Source organism: Hibiscus syriacus, unplaced genomic scaffold (assembly GCF_006381635.1).
Source record: "Hibiscus syriacus cultivar Baekdansim isolate YM2019G1 unplaced genomic scaffold, ASM638163v2 tig00112738_pilon, whole genome shotgun sequence".
In the NCBI taxonomy this organism is placed as follows: Eukaryota; Viridiplantae; Streptophyta; class Magnoliopsida; order Malvales; family Malvaceae; genus Hibiscus; species Hibiscus syriacus.
In genome coordinates this window covers 5,217,257-5,233,638 of record NW_024063392.1, presented here as the reverse complement: position 1 = coordinate 5,233,638, position 16,382 = coordinate 5,217,257, and the positions used below count along the sequence as shown (strand labels likewise).

At 36.5% G+C, this 16,382-nt stretch overlaps 1 protein-coding gene and 1 long non-coding RNA gene across 3 annotated transcripts; one reads left to right on the top strand and one right to left on the bottom strand.

Moving 5' to 3' along the window:
• Positions 1-924: 924 nt before the first annotated feature.
• Positions 925-1,277, top strand: LOC120183140. Its single transcript, XR_005521917.1, has 3 exons — positions 925-961; positions 1,042-1,105; positions 1,231-1,277. It is a non-coding gene; the product is annotated as an uncharacterized LOC120183140 (long non-coding RNA).
• A 585-nt stretch (positions 1,278-1,862) lies between these two features.
• On the bottom strand, positions 1,863-5,683 carry LOC120183138 (mitochondrial import inner membrane translocase subunit TIM44-2-like). 2 transcript variants are annotated; one of them, XM_039187897.1, is made up of 14 exons: positions 5,348-5,680; positions 5,131-5,237; positions 4,974-5,036; positions 4,782-4,857; positions 4,214-4,258; positions 3,710-4,126; positions 3,526-3,594; positions 3,337-3,401; positions 3,138-3,206; positions 2,975-3,047; positions 2,767-2,871; positions 2,459-2,530; positions 2,290-2,352; positions 1,863-2,088 (listed from the first exon to the last, which is right to left on the bottom strand). In XM_039187897.1, exons 1-14 carry the CDS (start codon positions 5,420-5,422, stop codon positions 1,957-1,959), a joined length of 1,431 nt encoding a protein of 476 aa, XP_039043828.1. In that variant the 5' UTR covers positions 5,423-5,680; the 3' UTR covers positions 1,863-1,956. The 2 variants fall into 2 exon arrangements, with proteins under 2 accessions (XP_039043828.1, XP_039043830.1); XM_039187899.1 differs by lacking the exon at positions 2,459-2,530 and having other exon boundaries at positions 5,348-5,683.
• Positions 5,684-16,382: the final 10,699 nt, after the last annotated feature.

Here is a 16,382-nt window from a genome sequence, read left to right as displayed (position 1 = left end):
TTGGATTTGGAGGGTTAGAAGACCCCATCTATTATTATTTTATGTAGTATTTTTTAATACATTAATCATTATGATGCATATATGATTTATTAATAAATCATGTAAATCATATTTAATTAAGTAATAATATGAAAAAAATGGAAAGTAACATGATCGGAAATTAACGCTAGCAATATCAAAAAGGTCAAATCTAAGCCGTCATCACCCATTTTAAAAACCCGGCCCGATATCCGAACCCTGTCAGTTCTTTATGCCCAAATATATTCGGATTTTGATCGTACTGACAGTTTCGGCTGTCGCAGCTCTCATTTCTAAACGTTTCGTACGATAAGCAACATTTGAACCAACAGTTTGTTATGTGGGTTGCATTTGGAGTTTGAAAGCATGTGATCAGTAATCGGATGCGGAATTTAGAATATGGATGAGATGGCTTTTGCTTAGTGTCTATCTCTGGTTTCTTAATTTGTTTTAGCTTGCGGGTTTGGTGTTGAACTGTTGGGTTATGTTTCTCTTTTTGCATTGAATTGCATGCTCAGAGGCAGAATGCATGACAACCATTCTAGCATCTGCTGAGAAGCTGGTCAACTAAATGTAACTTTATGCAAGAATTGTGTTGCAGTTGCTGCTAAATGTTTCCGAAATGGAACTATAAATTGCCGACTTAAGTAAGACCATCGTCAAAATACAGCACCTTTCTCCCTTCCAAATATGTCATCAGTTGTGATGATGGATACCATTAATGTAGGAATAAATTGTCATGAATTTCATGAAAGATGAATTTTTCATTAAAATAGTTATTTAGTGTTTGCTGCAGCTAATTTTTCTGGATCGATAAAAAAAAATATGGTGTCTACAACTTTTTTTCTCTCTCAGAACCACTCACTAGCTAGTTTCTCAAACTGAATTTTCCTCTGCTATTGTTTGCTTTTTCAGGCTGAAGATGTTGCCGCTGGTAGAGACGGTGAGCCTGTAACATGCAGGTGCATCAACAAATTTCCTTTCTTAATGTTTTATTGTTTGTTGTTACTTTGTGTTAGGTAGATGGGAAATCGTACTACGGCGGCGCATGTCGGTCTAAGGGTGGAGGTTACTTTGCCAATGGGCAGTAAGTGCATTAAATTGTAAAATTTACCTTGGTCTGAAACGCTTGAAACCAATAACTAAGGACACTTGCAAATGCTTTAAAGATATTCTAATCCCCCAACAAACTAATGTCCGTGTTCTTCACAGAGGAAGGCCAAAGAAGGGAAGAGCTAGAGAAGCTAAGAGACAGACACTAGAGTGAATCAAATTTCGACTATGATGATGATCCTGAAGTCACATTTTGAAACGAATTTCAATCTGATGAATTATTTCTCGGCCTCCCCCAAGCTTTAATGCCCACTTTTAGGGTTGTCTCGAAACGATCTGCAGCGGAAGATGTTATTCTGTAGATTTTGAACTCTACTTTTTCAAGATGATCAAACTGAATTGCGGTACATAATGTTGCAATGTCGAATGACAGAGTAAACGAACTTATATAGTTGAAAGCTGCTTCTCAGCAAGCTTCAAACAACTAGCTTCGTCTCTTTGATTTTAATAGTATTATTTATATGTCACATTCATGTATTAATATCATTTCATGTTTTTTCATATGACATTGCTATCAAGTAAATATGTTATACATGATCACAAAATTTGCTGGTGAAGTTTAAACATCCATCAAACGAACATTTAACTGCAATCAAGAATATCGGGCAAACCTGATCCTGGAAATAAATTAATATAAGCGTTCTTGTTGAAAATTCATTTATTTGCTGAAAATAATAAAAATTATTTATCAACTTAATTTCTCCCTGGAGAAGAAACGAACAAAACCCAGGTGAGCAATAGAAAAAAAATATATCAGAGGACGGCGCAGGGGGTTCAAATCGTAAAATATCCATTAATAAGAGATGATATTGACTGTAAATCGAGCTAGATAAGGGCTTGTACACCCATTTGTTGCATTTCTCTAAGCTTCCATATTGGGTAGAGGGCACCCTCTCCGAGTTCTTCTACATCCACTTGTTGCATGGCCCATGCATAATACACGGTGTGAATTGTATCCTAGCGAGGCAGTTTTAGAAGATTAGGATCAACATACGGTTCATGTTACGCAATACGAATCTCTTCAAAGGTATATGAACATAAGACATCTTCCACAGGTGCATAGAATTACTTATGTCTCAAGTTATTCACGTCCATTACTTTACAAACCTTACATGTCATGGCACAGCATAAAAAACAGAAAATTGAACTTTCATTTACCTTCCCGCCTTCCGTTATTTTACCCTCTCTATCCCGTACGCAGTGGATCTGTTGTGTTTGAAACTGTGAACATCGAAAGTAAATAGGCCACCAGCATCAGTTTCAAAAACCTTAGAATGCTTAAATCAAGAAAGATAGAAATTGAAGCAAAAGAATAAGAAACTCATACTGCCACTATGATAATGGGGGACGTCCCCATCATTTTGGTCTCTCTAACTTCGACGTCAGATATATGTAGAATCTGCAGCAAAATTAGGTGAAATTAGTAAACATCATTTCATATCAAGAATATAATTCAACATGACATTTACAACCCAATAATCCCTACTGCAATCTGCAAGCTGACATATTCAAGGCCGTGATAATTTATAACCACACTTGATTATTAAAGGTACATGTTTTCTTACTTATTTATGACCACCTTATCATGTCCCATATAATAGGGCTTACAGCTTTACATAGAATTGTCGGTCTTACCTTGTTATCGAAAAATATACCATGGCTCTGATAAGCAGTATGTTCAGCTTTGCACCTATCAATAACTTCAGGACTACAATACTTCTTCAAAGTTTCAACATCTCCCTGTGCGTATAAAGTTTTATATATTATAGAGGCTGCCACTACCCGAGACACTTTTCATTTGAAAATATAAAATTCTAGAATATAAGCCAGAAAAATCCCTTACTTTTATATATGCATTAAGGACCGGTCTAATTGCTTCTTGAACTTCTGCCACAAACTCTGGCAAAGAGAATGACCTACTCCATGCACCAAAGAATTCCATAGATCAAGAAACGGAACATTTAAGTACCAAAGCAAAAATAAACTACGGTTGAAGGTGACAATACGGATCTCGTCGGCGTATTTCTTTGTACGATGCTGCAGCATCTGTTTCTTGAAAGATACTCTCGTTTATACTGTCAAATCAAGAATAACGAAATCAGCATCCAAAACATCACATAAATTACTTTCTAATTCTTATGTTGAAAAGTTGCTAGAAGCATAGCATGGAAAAAGAATAAAACACAAGAAGAATCTATTGCATACTCCTGAATTTTGTGAACAACGGGATTATCACTGGTCTCCCATATTACACGCACATCCTCTGCTATCTGCCAGTTCAATATAAATTGTATTTCACAAATTGAGACGCTCAAGAATAGGAAATAACCAGAATAAGTAAAAGAACTGTAAGGGCAGTGGGGATGAAAAAAAAAGCATAGGTTGGAAACTTACCTCTTGGCCCTTTGTCACTACAGGTTCACTCATCCCACTAACACGCTTGAATAATGGATGACCTTGCATCTATGCAGAAGAGAACAAAATCCATCCAATAAGAAGGGAAACACAAGCAATAGATAGATGAAACTTTTAAGTGATATTTGGTTTGTGTAAAACTCAACACCGACGGTAAACTTACCTTCTCTTTTAATGCCTCCCACTTTTTACTCCAACGGGACTGCTTAGATGGAAAAACAACAATATCAGTTCTTGTACTTCTTTCACCTGTTGATGAGGGAGGAGCTGTATACTCCAGATGCTTTCTCTTACTTGGGTTATCACTTAACTCGTCTTTAACAATGTCATAACCCTTCTTTGCTAAATCAACAACCTTAGCTTCCTTTAACCTTTGGAAAGCCAATGAAACCTTAGGAGAAGAAATGCTAGACTTAAATTTTCCAAATACAGTTTCTGCAGTATCACCCGATCCAGATTGCTGGTAATTCTCTTCCTTGGATGTTGCCTGACCTTCATCGTTCAAATTAGCACAACGCTGAGCTGAAGTATCGGTTGACTGCGAAGACTCTTCCTTTCCAATCCCAAAACTCTCCTTAACCTAAACCAACATAAGTCAAATAACTTGATAAAATATAAACGGTCAAAGACATTATTGTAGATCAACTATTTGAATTAAAAAAAATACCTCCTCTTTTGTAGCTGAAATCTTCTCTTTCATGTTGGCAGAAACCTACTAACATCATAATAACAATCAAATATGAATTAGGTATCATTAACATTGAAAGCAGCACCATCAAAAGCTTCATATTCAAAACAGATAACCTTTTCCACATCTCAGTTCCATCCCAAGATTTAAATTACAGCAAGACAGTAATTTCATGGAGCAACAATAATTCTACACTATGAACAATATAGAATCTAAATTACCAATATAAAATCCTAGGGAGGTTGGTTTTCAGCAATCATCCTTAGCTTCTTGTACAAAGCAGCCTACCCTAGCTATGGTCAAATTCTAAACTATAACTAGTTGATTAAGCTCGATTACACATTTATTCCACAAAATGAATTGGAGAAAAATTACGAAATAAAGGCTACGTATAACTTAATGCCTATCGTGTAATTGACATAAATATGCATTACAATGAAAAGCAACTTAGAAAAGAACATGGTGTAAGCATATATAGTTTGAGGCAAATACACTATATATCAAATCCCTGAAAGAATTACAAGAGAAGATAAATTTGAACCCCAACCTTTTTAGCAGTAGCTTCGGCCTCAGTCCAAGCACCATCGACCTGTTTGTAAAGCTTCTCGGTCGTCTGCTTCGTTCTGCATTGGCCATTTCACCATCTCAGGCAATCCCTTGACATACAATGGTATGTCTCAGCCTAATAACCCTAATAATGCTAATATAAGGACGAAACCGATTTTACCAGATACATTACCTAACTTTCAGCTCTTCTGCTTTACCCTTTAGCTGCTCAACTGATTGCTGAAATTCCGAATTTCTACAAAATTTTCAAAATACCACATCAAAAGAGAGATAAGAGACTTGTTTTTTTCCCTTTTTCAAATTGAAAAGCATTACTAGCTTCAAAACACCTGCTAGCTTCGCCTTTAATTTTCTTGGAGAACTCTTTGAAGACACTAAACTGACGGTTGCCCGAGTATCCATTTCCAAACAGTAATCTTAGTCTTACATTAGAACCCTGAAACATCAAAATCCCACAACCACCAAAAAATTAAAAAAAAAAAAGTGTTTGAAAAAAATAAGAACAGAACTTTACATTGCTCGAGAAACAAGCTAGCAGCTTTGTACCCGTTGAGACGAAAGGCGTTGTGTAAGGGGATATCTTGCAATGAAAAAATCTCGAACCAGCTTCTTACTAGCCATAATCAAACAAAATTCTTCAGAAAACGTCTAGTTTTCTTCTTCTTTTTACATATGCATCGGGTCTGGGATTCCCTCCAAAACAGTAGTAAATAAGGAGACTTTGAATTTATATTTTGGGGAATGAAAATTTAGGTTAATTGGTTAGTGAAATGAACCAGAATTTTCTTCTGAAAATAAAAACGATAGAATTAAGTGGCGCCTCTTGCTTGAAGAGCACTAGAAGTTCGACCTTCGATATCAAAGTTGAGTCGAGGACTAGGGTTTTCGATATTAATGTTTGTTGTGAAATTACCTGAAAGGACTAAAGGCTTAACAAAGGCTCAAATACAAAGTAATTGCCCAAACTATTCACGAATTAGTGAGTAATCTATTTTATGAATCATTAAGGGCGTTTTTCCCGATATATTACATTTTTCATTTAATTTTCTCTGTCAGTTATTCTTCAGACTATTTTTTTTGATATAACACCCTTTGCAGTAAGACGTGCGCCCTGCAGTAAGACGTGCGCCCTGCAGAGCGTTTTACGCTACTCTGATCTGGCTCCACGTAGGGTAAGGCGTGCCCCCTGAAGCGTGCCTTATGCTGACTCGGATACACGTGTGTAAAGCGCGGTGCAGGGGCCGCGTCTTACCTACAAATCTGACACGCGTCAGAAAAGAGCGCCCCTGCGGCGCACCTTAGGTTTAATTACATACCTGCCCTGACCGTTCACACCCCATCCCTCCCTATAAATACCCCAATTCTCAATCACTTTCATCACACCAAATCCTCTTAACTTCTCTCAACTTCTCTCAAATACTTTTATATTACCTCTCTCAAATACTTTTATATTATCTGTTGAAGGTATATTTTATTATATTTTATATTTAATTTATTTAAGTATTTAAATTATTTAATATTGTATTTAATTAATTTTTTTACAGATATAAAATGGAAGGCGGTCTGCTTCGCTTGGATATAAATCATATATCTCGACATTTTGCTGATACGGTAACATTTTAACGTTTTAATTTAATTTAAATTATTAGTAATAATTTATTTATTTATTTAATGCATGATTATTAGTTTAAAAATTAATTTTTGTAATTATTTATATTTTAGGAGAGAGATCATATATTAGATCCTTTTATTAGGAACCTTAAGTTAGTGATACATGGTTGTGTCATATCATATTTAGTAGAGGTTGGATTCGGTCACATAGGTAGATATGAGGGTCACTGTAAGATAGAACCATACCTTATTGTTGCCTTAGTGGAGCGGTGGAGGTTGGAGACCCACACATTCCATCTTCCGTGCGGAGAGTGCACAATTACACTTGAGGATGTTTCTATGCACTTGGGGCTTACGGTGGATGGAGGTGTGATATCAGGGATATATTCCGGTTCGTGGACTACTTTGTGCCGGGTGAGTCTAGGACGTGTCCCGAAAAATTTTAACGATGGTCGGATACCGTTAAATTGGTTAGATGCCAATTTTCGGGAGTTGAGCGCAGACGCCTCTGATGATGAAGTTAAAATATATGCACGGGCATGCATACTGCAGCTGATAGGAGGGTTGCTAATTCTAGACAAATCGCGTAACCAAGTTCACTGTATGTGGTTGCAACATCTTGTCGACTTTCATATGGTCGGATCACTTAGTTGGGGCTCGGCAGTTTTGGCTTTCCTGTATAGGGAGATGTGTCGAGTGACTGACTACAGAAAAATGGTATCGACGGATGTCTCCTGCTGCTGCAGTCTTGGGCATAGTATCGATTGCCCTTTTTATGTCCCGTTGTCAAGAACCCATTCGTATTTCCACTACTATTGAGGTAACTATAAAACTGATTTCGCATATTAATCATTTTATACAGTGTATAATAATATTTTTTCTTGAATAGGTGGTCTACTGATAGGAAAAATCATCAGGAGCTACCTGATGATTTAGAAAAAATTAGGGTGTTAATCGATCAGAAGGTTGGCACACAGGTATGCATTTTAATGTTTAAAAATCGATTTTAGATTATAGTTATATAATTAGATTATTATTTTGATAAAAATTTATATATTTGTTTTAGTTTGAATAGGTGCCATATTCTATTGATGATGTAAGGATGGTGATCCCACCTGAGTTGAGGGGCCCATAAGATGTTTGGATGGCGATGGTCCCTTTGATCTGTTATGGGATTGTCGAGTGGCACTCCAATGATCGCGTGCTCCGGCAATTTGGTTGTTTTCAACCAATTCCGGAAGCATCTCGCAATATGGACAAGTTGCATAGCACAGATCGATGTGGCAAGATATATACAGATTGGCTGGTAAGGCATCATGAGTAGGTCGTGTTGTGGGAGGATCGATATCAGCGCCTTCCCCGTAGATAGCCCATTTTTTATGACCTCTTGATGGTTACTGACGGTTATTATGACTGGTTCAACAGTAACGGGAAACCATTTCTGCTTCCTGAGGATGCACGAGGGTGGACCTTTCAGCGACGTCAACAGAGACGTTCACGGACATAGCACAATCGTCCTCTGACTCGTGGACGAAGAGCAGGTGCTTCCGGTTCGTCCTCAGCTGCACCACCAGGACCTTCACAGCAGCCATCGTCTCGAGTGACTTACATACCGCAGCCATATATGATGCCACCACCGCCATTCTCTTACCCGATTCCGCCGCCGCCATCGCCACTTGGTTTTATGACCCTGCCGCTTCCACCGTCACAGAGTTATATGACCCCGCCGCTTCCACCGTCATAGAGTTATATGACCCATCCTGGAGGATATTATGGGTTTATGTTTGCAGATCATACTTGGGGTTCATATGTTGGATATTTGGCGGGTATAGCATCATCACCTATGGCCGCTGCTCAGACACCTCCTGTACAGTTTTTACACTTGGTGATGTCTGAGTTTTATGAGTTTTCCCAGTTTTCGCAGGCCGGTGGGATCGTCATCAGCTCCTCCTCAACAAAAAGTAGCTGCTCAGGATAACGACGACGACAACGAAGATGGTGATGACAACGATGAGTCACAACCAGTGATACGAAGAAATCCTCCTCGAGACCGACAACCACCGTCTTGCGGAACACATTCGCATCGCAGGCATCGATAGATTTTGTTTTTTATTATATTTGTATTTAGTTGTTTATTGGACTTTTTTATTGTAATTTTTAATTATTTATCATTTAATACTTATTTTTTCGTTAATGTGGTTGGATTTATTTTAATTTTATTTTGTTAAATGTTTTATTCAGTTTTGTTAATGTATTTTGGTTAATTTTGTTTATTATCATTTAAAATCAGTTATTGTTATTTGGTTATCATTTACCATTTAATACTTTTTGTAAGTTTGTTGTATTTAAAATTATGTTCAAATACCAAATTATTATTAGTTTGATAAAATTTAATAATTGTGTTCTCAAACTTTCTTCAGTTTGTCACTTATTATATCTTTTTATTATAATCACATATAACGCCAACGTTCAATCTCGTTTTCTTGTATCGTTTTTACTGTTCATCAATGGTTATCGAATGACATTAACTTTAAGTAAATGCAAATTAAAGTACAAAAATTATTATTTGATAAACAACTACATCATGTCCTCATCAATTGTTACTTGATGACAACAGAAGTGGACATGTTTTTCTAGTGTGTCATGGGTTTCTATAATGCCCACATCTTCTGTCTTGTCTAGATCTTTCTCAAATATCCATATTGCAATGAATTCGATTGGATTTTGGACGACCACGCTCCCTCAATAAACTCGGATTTGGTACAATCGGAAGCCAATCCTGAACCTCATCAGGATCTTTGTCATTACCTATGGGGGGAACTCAAATTCATATACCTTATAAACTTCAGATAGTAGGTATATGGGATCCACAAAATGGTTATAGTCTTGACGCGTATGAGAGCAAGCTGCTATCACATGAGAGCATGGATACTTCAGAGCTTGAAAAAACCCGCAGTCGCACGTTCCGTCCCGTAGATTTACTCTTAACGACACAACTTCAATCCCTTGAAGAGGTCGCGGCAACTCTGTGATACAAAACATTTCATGACTTCTAGAGAAGTCAGATACAGACATTCTATTTGATGCAATAATTTTTTTCTGTAGATCTGCAACTAATCTAGGGTGATAGACATGACCGCCTTGCAACCAGGTTTGAGCTTGTCCACCGAGCTTCACAAAAAGCGCCCCCCAAAAAAATATGTAGTTTTTACCAAAGCCTCTACAGGTAAGTGACGTGCACCCTTTAAGGTTGAATTAATTGCCTCAGCCAAGTTGGTCGTCATGTGTCCATATCGATATCCACCATCTTATGCGTTCGTACACATTTCTTTATCGATGAGGTTGATGTAATCGTATCCTTCCTCATTCTTCGCCCGTAAATCTTGAAGCATTGATTCAAACGTTCGAGGAAGTAGTTCGTAACCTGATCAAAAAATGTATAACTTACTAGCTTGCTTTCTTTGCAAAATTAAAATGATCGAAAGAAAACAAACTACATCAGTTTCACTTACCCATGCGCACAATTAATTGACGCTCATCATTATTCTTGTACCTCTCATGGTAGTTCGCAATAATGTGTCGGAGACTACCTATGTTGGACAAAGGGTGGTTGCCACATTGGACCCAAAGACTCCATTGCTGCTTTGATCTCAGCTCCGCAATCTGAAATGACACAGATTTGTTCCCTTGTGACAACATGTGCACGTAAGTTTCAAAGGAAAAAAGCCCAAGAATCTGTATCTTCTCATTCGAAAAGAGCAAAAGCAACTGGAAGAATGTTGCGATTGCCATCTTGGACAACTGCCAATAATAAAACTTGCTTGTATTTTCCATACAAGAAAGTCTCGTCAATCTGGACCACAGGCTTGCAGTATTTGACAGCATTAACGCACTGTGGGTAAGTCCAAAAAATCCGGTAGAATTGGCATCGATCGCGTAGAACTCGATTATTATGGTATGCATACGAGGTTTCGATGTCCACAATTATCTCAGGATTCAACGTCTGTACCAGCCTAAACCAACCTGGAAGTTCGTTGTACGATGCATCACATTCTCCATGAAGTTTGACAATGACATTTTGTTTTGCCAACCAAGCTTTTTTATAGGAGACATTGTACCTATAATGCTATTGTATAGCTGAAATCAACACTGCAACAGCTATATAAGAGCTTGCTTTAACCATGGGCATGATGGCTTGGCATATCACTTTAGAGTCCAAGTTGGGATGATCTTGGTTGACCCTTCCAGCAGAACATGTGTGAGGATCGTTGTATACTATTATTTCCCATCTGCTGTTTTTCCTATTCCTCTTCGATACGCGAACCATCCAATTGCATCCATTTTCGCGTCGGGCACAGTAGCATACATATTTTTTGGTCGTGGAACAGTCGACTATGGACTGAATAAAATTACGGATATTGTAATTTTTTATAGCCATCATCGCTTTTTCTTTGCTTGAAAACTCCATGCCTAAAGATAACTCACCATTATTTATTGATGAGTAATATCCATAGTCACCGAGATGAGGCATATCTGCAAATTCTGGTATGTACAATGCACCATAATCAGCTTCATACATGTGTGCAGGAGGGTCAGCTTGTGCCACATTTCCTGGAACTTCATCTATATCATCATCATCGAAGTTGAATTGCGGTGATTCTGGGTGAATGAATAGTCCAGTCTCCGCACCAGGCTCACGAAGCGGTTCTTCTGGTGGAGATAATGGTTCCTCCATGCTCTCCACATTTAGGTCGAAGAACCTACTACTTGCACGCCTTCCCCTTGAACTGGAAGGCATATCGACATTGAGATCGAAAAAGTTCGTAGTCGAATGCCTCACCCTGGAGCTTGAAGTAATCGTGTCAAATGGATATTGCACAGATTGTTGTGTCGATGGCATCTCCATATTATGGTCAAAGGGATTTGCAGATGAATGTCTTCCCCTTGAACTGTAGGCGATGTTGCCATACGGATTGTTCGTTGACCCACCTCGGTATATATCGTAAGGAGTTGCGGATGAATGTCTCCCCATTATGGCATTAATATCATTACACATTACTGTCGTCGGGTTGTCAACTTGGTTAACTTGTTCAACCAGCCCATAGTGGGAGCTTAATAACTTACCCCGAGCAGCATACACTTGAACAAATTTCTGTACAGCTCAATATCGGCGTTTGAATAATTACTTTGAGATTTAACCATCACTTCAACATCATCATTGTTTGAAAGTTCGAACGCTATATAAGTTAATGACAACAATGATGTTGAAAATCTGTATTGCAACGACGACATTTTTCTACTACTTCCAACATGAACCTTCCTCGAAATCTTCGTTATCAGCTCCTCAAGAGTTAAATTTCTCTTGAATGATATTTTAAAATGCTCATTTGATACGAAAACAACGCCAGTTTAATCTTCTCGAATTTCACCATCATAATAAACAATAGCTAAAAGTCGTGTTATTCTTTAAGTTTAAAAGTGCGACAATATTATATATGCAAAACAACAACTGAAACAAACCAGATTAAATAAATAATATATGAACAAAAATATAACACAATAAAATTTTTACACATAAACGTAAATAATTTAAATAATATTATTTTATTTTATTACCTGCACCGTAAAACTATTTCGATGTATGCTCCCGCTTTCCAATTTTACAAACACAAAAATTAATTGAAAACAATTAGTATAATATTTTTTCAAATAATCATAATAAACAATAAGTATAATAAAAAAATTTATAACAAAATTACCTTATAACGAAAAATCGCACGAACTTCTGAATCAAATATGAGAAGATTGCCGGAATTATTGATTCGTTGACAGAATTGTTGTATTAATTTATAAGTTGAGAGGGGAGATGTGAGGAGATGTGAGGAGTTTACCGGGGGGAGAAGGGTATTTATAGCCGAGAAAAGTTGCTATAATTATACAAGGCGCGGTACCTGCACTGCGCCTTATATAATTGTATCAGTTAAAGCTAAGGCGCGACCCCTGCCCCGCGCTATTGCCCTACATGGCGTAAGGCGCGCCCCAGGGGTCGCAGATTACACACATGTATCCCAGTCAGCATAAGGCACGCTTCAGGGGCGGCGCCTTACCCCACGTGGCGCCAGATCAGCGTAAAGCGCGTTGCAGGGGGCGCGCCTTACTGCAAAGAGTGTTAGATCTGGAAAAATAGTCTGAAAGGTGCCTCACAGAGAAAATTAAATGGAAAAGGTGATATATCAGGAAAAACGCCTCATTCAAGTATCTAACACTATAAATATTATCACTTTACGTATCTTGGCCGTTATAAAATCTCGTTAAATGACACATGTCACAATTTTATAATTTTATAATTTTTATTTTTCTTAAAATATAAAAATATTATTAAAAAATGAAGAAAAAAACTATTTCCCCAACTTGTGTCCCTCTCCTTCTCCCTCTCATGCTTTTCCATGGCTTCCCTCCCTACTTTTCCATGACCAAACAATCAAAGGTCAAACAATCAATTAAACGATTGATCAAATGATCAAATGGTCAGTTGCCACAATCGGCTAAACAATCGATTACCAAGATTGACTAAAGGAATTTAATGGATTGAGTAATTGATATTTTAGGGATTAAGGATTGAAATATAGGGATTTAAGAATTTTGATTTTTGAGATGATAGCAAGAGTTATTACCTGGTCAATGGGTGGTCAGTAGGGTATGGGTGGCCGGTCACCGACGAATGAGTGGTCGAAGAAGACTAGTAGTTGGAGTAAATAGGATTAGAATAAGAGTTTTGAAGAGTTTGAGATTTTTTAGGATTCTAGAAAAATTTGGGACTTTTTCAAAAATAAAATATTTTTATTTTTTTAAATAAATTTTCAAAATTACCATATTATAACACGTGTCACTTAACGAGTTTTTTAAATGACCATTAAAATCGAGGTATCTAAAGAGATAACATTTGTAATGTTAGACACATTGATGATTAAAAAAATAGTTTAATTACCAATTAGTGAAAACGATATAGTTTAGACACTTATTTTATATTTAAGTCTTTAACAATGGGACTAATATCCAATAAAACCAGAAATTACTTTTTCGCTAATTTATGGGAATAATTCTTAGACCGTCAGTATTATTAATCCAATATAAATATAAGATGATGATAAAGGATTAATTAACAGTCTTTCAAAATTCTAAGGATTAAAATACAATTATTTAAGCGCGAACCAAGGGAACTTAGTAGTTAAAAGAATGTCTATTATTCACAAAGGTTTCGGCTTTTAACATTAACAATTGCAGGTATTTGAGCATTCATTGCCAAATGATTTACAGTTTTTAAAATATATACAACCACTTATAATCACTCTAAATTAATAAAAATATATATAAATGTTCAAAGATTAAAGGTGTAACACCCAAATCCCAAGGATTTGACATCACACGGAATCACCGAAGTGACTAACCATTTTCTTTTTTTTCTACGCTGAAAACATACTCACTTTAAAAACATTTAAATAAGGTATGAAACTATAATAATTTTTTAAAGTAGTGCCCTAAATTTAAAAGCTTTATAAATAAAACAAAAATTAAAATATTACAAATCGACTCATTTCAAATTATAACCTTTACATGCCCACTAAGTCGTCATTATTGTATTCTGGTACTCCGATGAAACTCCTCCGATGATATCGTTTTCCTCTCACATTTCACGAAACTTGAAACTTGTGAATAGGAACACATTCTGAACGTTGAGCTTTCAAGCCCCGTGCCACATAATACCTCTACTATACTACTTGTATCCACAACATAAGTATGCCAACAAGTACAGTCAGTAAAGCAATACTACTAAGTCATCAATGCTACTAAAGCATATATTCAAGGTACATCTACTATCAAAATAATTTGAGCCTCATACTTATCTTAGTCCGATACTAAGGTTATCGCCTCGCCATGAGTATACAAGCAATGGTATCTAACCATAATATCATGTTACTATACATTATCATATGTGACACGTAATCATTAACAAACAAGATAAAGTAGGCATCATGGTGTGGTCGGAGGGTTTCAACACATCTTAGAGAGATATACCCCTTCTATCCTACCTAGGGTGAGATCCAGAATTTCTACATCAGAAGCATTCACTCGGCTAACTTGCTTCGTCGAGTCTTAGGGCATCTACGCCCAGTTAGCAACTAAAGTGCCTTGCGCACTAACTGAGTTATATATCCGGATATTCTAACAAACAAGTTGATCGTCATGTACATACAAGCATAAAAGGGTACCCATAGACCACAAATATCAATTAATGCTACACAAAGGTTATAAATGGTTTATTGGTATTTTATATCTATTAGCTTATTAAACTTCCCTATCCTGGTCATTTAACACTAAAGGGTATTTTAGTCATCCTCGTTGATATTGTTTATAGTTGTAACTGTATTTATCATGGTTCTCACTTGTAATTTTATTCGATGGTGTTTTGGTGTTATTGGGTCTCTCAATCTAACTCTTTAATCCCTTGAGTTTTTTTACCAAAATATTTACGATGGTACCGATACTGAGCCCTTCGGTATCATCACTAACCCTTGAGTATCGATACTCAACCTTTGATATTGATACTAAAATGACTATTGCAATTATGAAGAATGGGTTGTATTGATACCCTTAATTAGGGTATCAATACTTCTGAACTGGGGTATCAATACTATCCTAAGTATCAATACCGATTTTTGCTTTGATGTTTTAAAAAATGATTTAATATTGATACCTCTACTAAGGGTATCGATACCCTACAATTAGTATTGGTACTCCCATAAGTGTCGATACCAAAAATGACTACTGTAATTTGTGACTTAACGGTAGTATTGATACTTCGCCCCTTTGTATCAATACCTCACAAATAGTATCGATACTCTATGAATATATTACCAATACTACCTAACCAAAAACCTTAATATTAGTCATTTGTATTATTCTTATTGAGTTTTCATAAACAAACACTTGTTATAGAGCTAAACGCCTCACATTGTTATTTAACTAATTTATAACTTAAACTATTACACATATATGTTATTTCGTTCCTTAAGGTCTATAAAGGAAATTCGCTAATTTCAGTCCCCAAGGGTATTCTAGTAATTTATCATATTCACAATTATATCAAATGTTTAAGGCTTATAGAAATAGTGCTTAAATAATTACTAGAGTCTTAACACCTTTTTTCGTACGCTCTATCACTTATTATGACTCGGGGGTAGTTTTGGTCATTTTATATTCTGGGGCATCTCAGGCTTCAATTTGAGTTTAACGATCAATCATAGATATCTTATGTCATTTCTCAAAGTCTTACGCTTTTAGAGGTAATTTTGGATCCTTATAGGGAACAATTTACAACTAGGGGAAATTTAGTAATTTCAGTCCCCCTAAGGGCATTTTACAAATTTCCCACACTCGAGCTAGATGTTTGACCTCATTAACTATTAAACTCCTCACGCTCGAGTTTATTCGACATCTTAAAGTTATTCAACAACTTTGGGTATTGATATCAAGCCTTCGGTATGGATACCAGTTCATCTGGTATGGATACCAAATTGTCTGGTATAGATATCAGCGGTATCGATACCGACAATCTGGTATCGAACTACAACCCTCAGTGTCGATTCCAAGTGATCATTATCGATACCAGTTCATCCAATATCGATACTGAGACCTAAAAACCCATTTTTCACCCAAGATATTAACAATATTGATACCAATCTATCATGTATCGATATTGTTGCCCAGAAACACACTGTTTTACTCAGGAAGTGCCTTTAAAATCACCCCAAATCATTTTTTTAAGATAAAAGTTGATTATTAAAGCTTATGAAAGTCATTAGGGGTCATCATACATCTTTTTTACACCAACCTAACACCAAAAACATCTAATTCAAGAAATCAAGCACCTAAACCCCTACATGCTCTTTCACCCCATACAAGCAAGAAA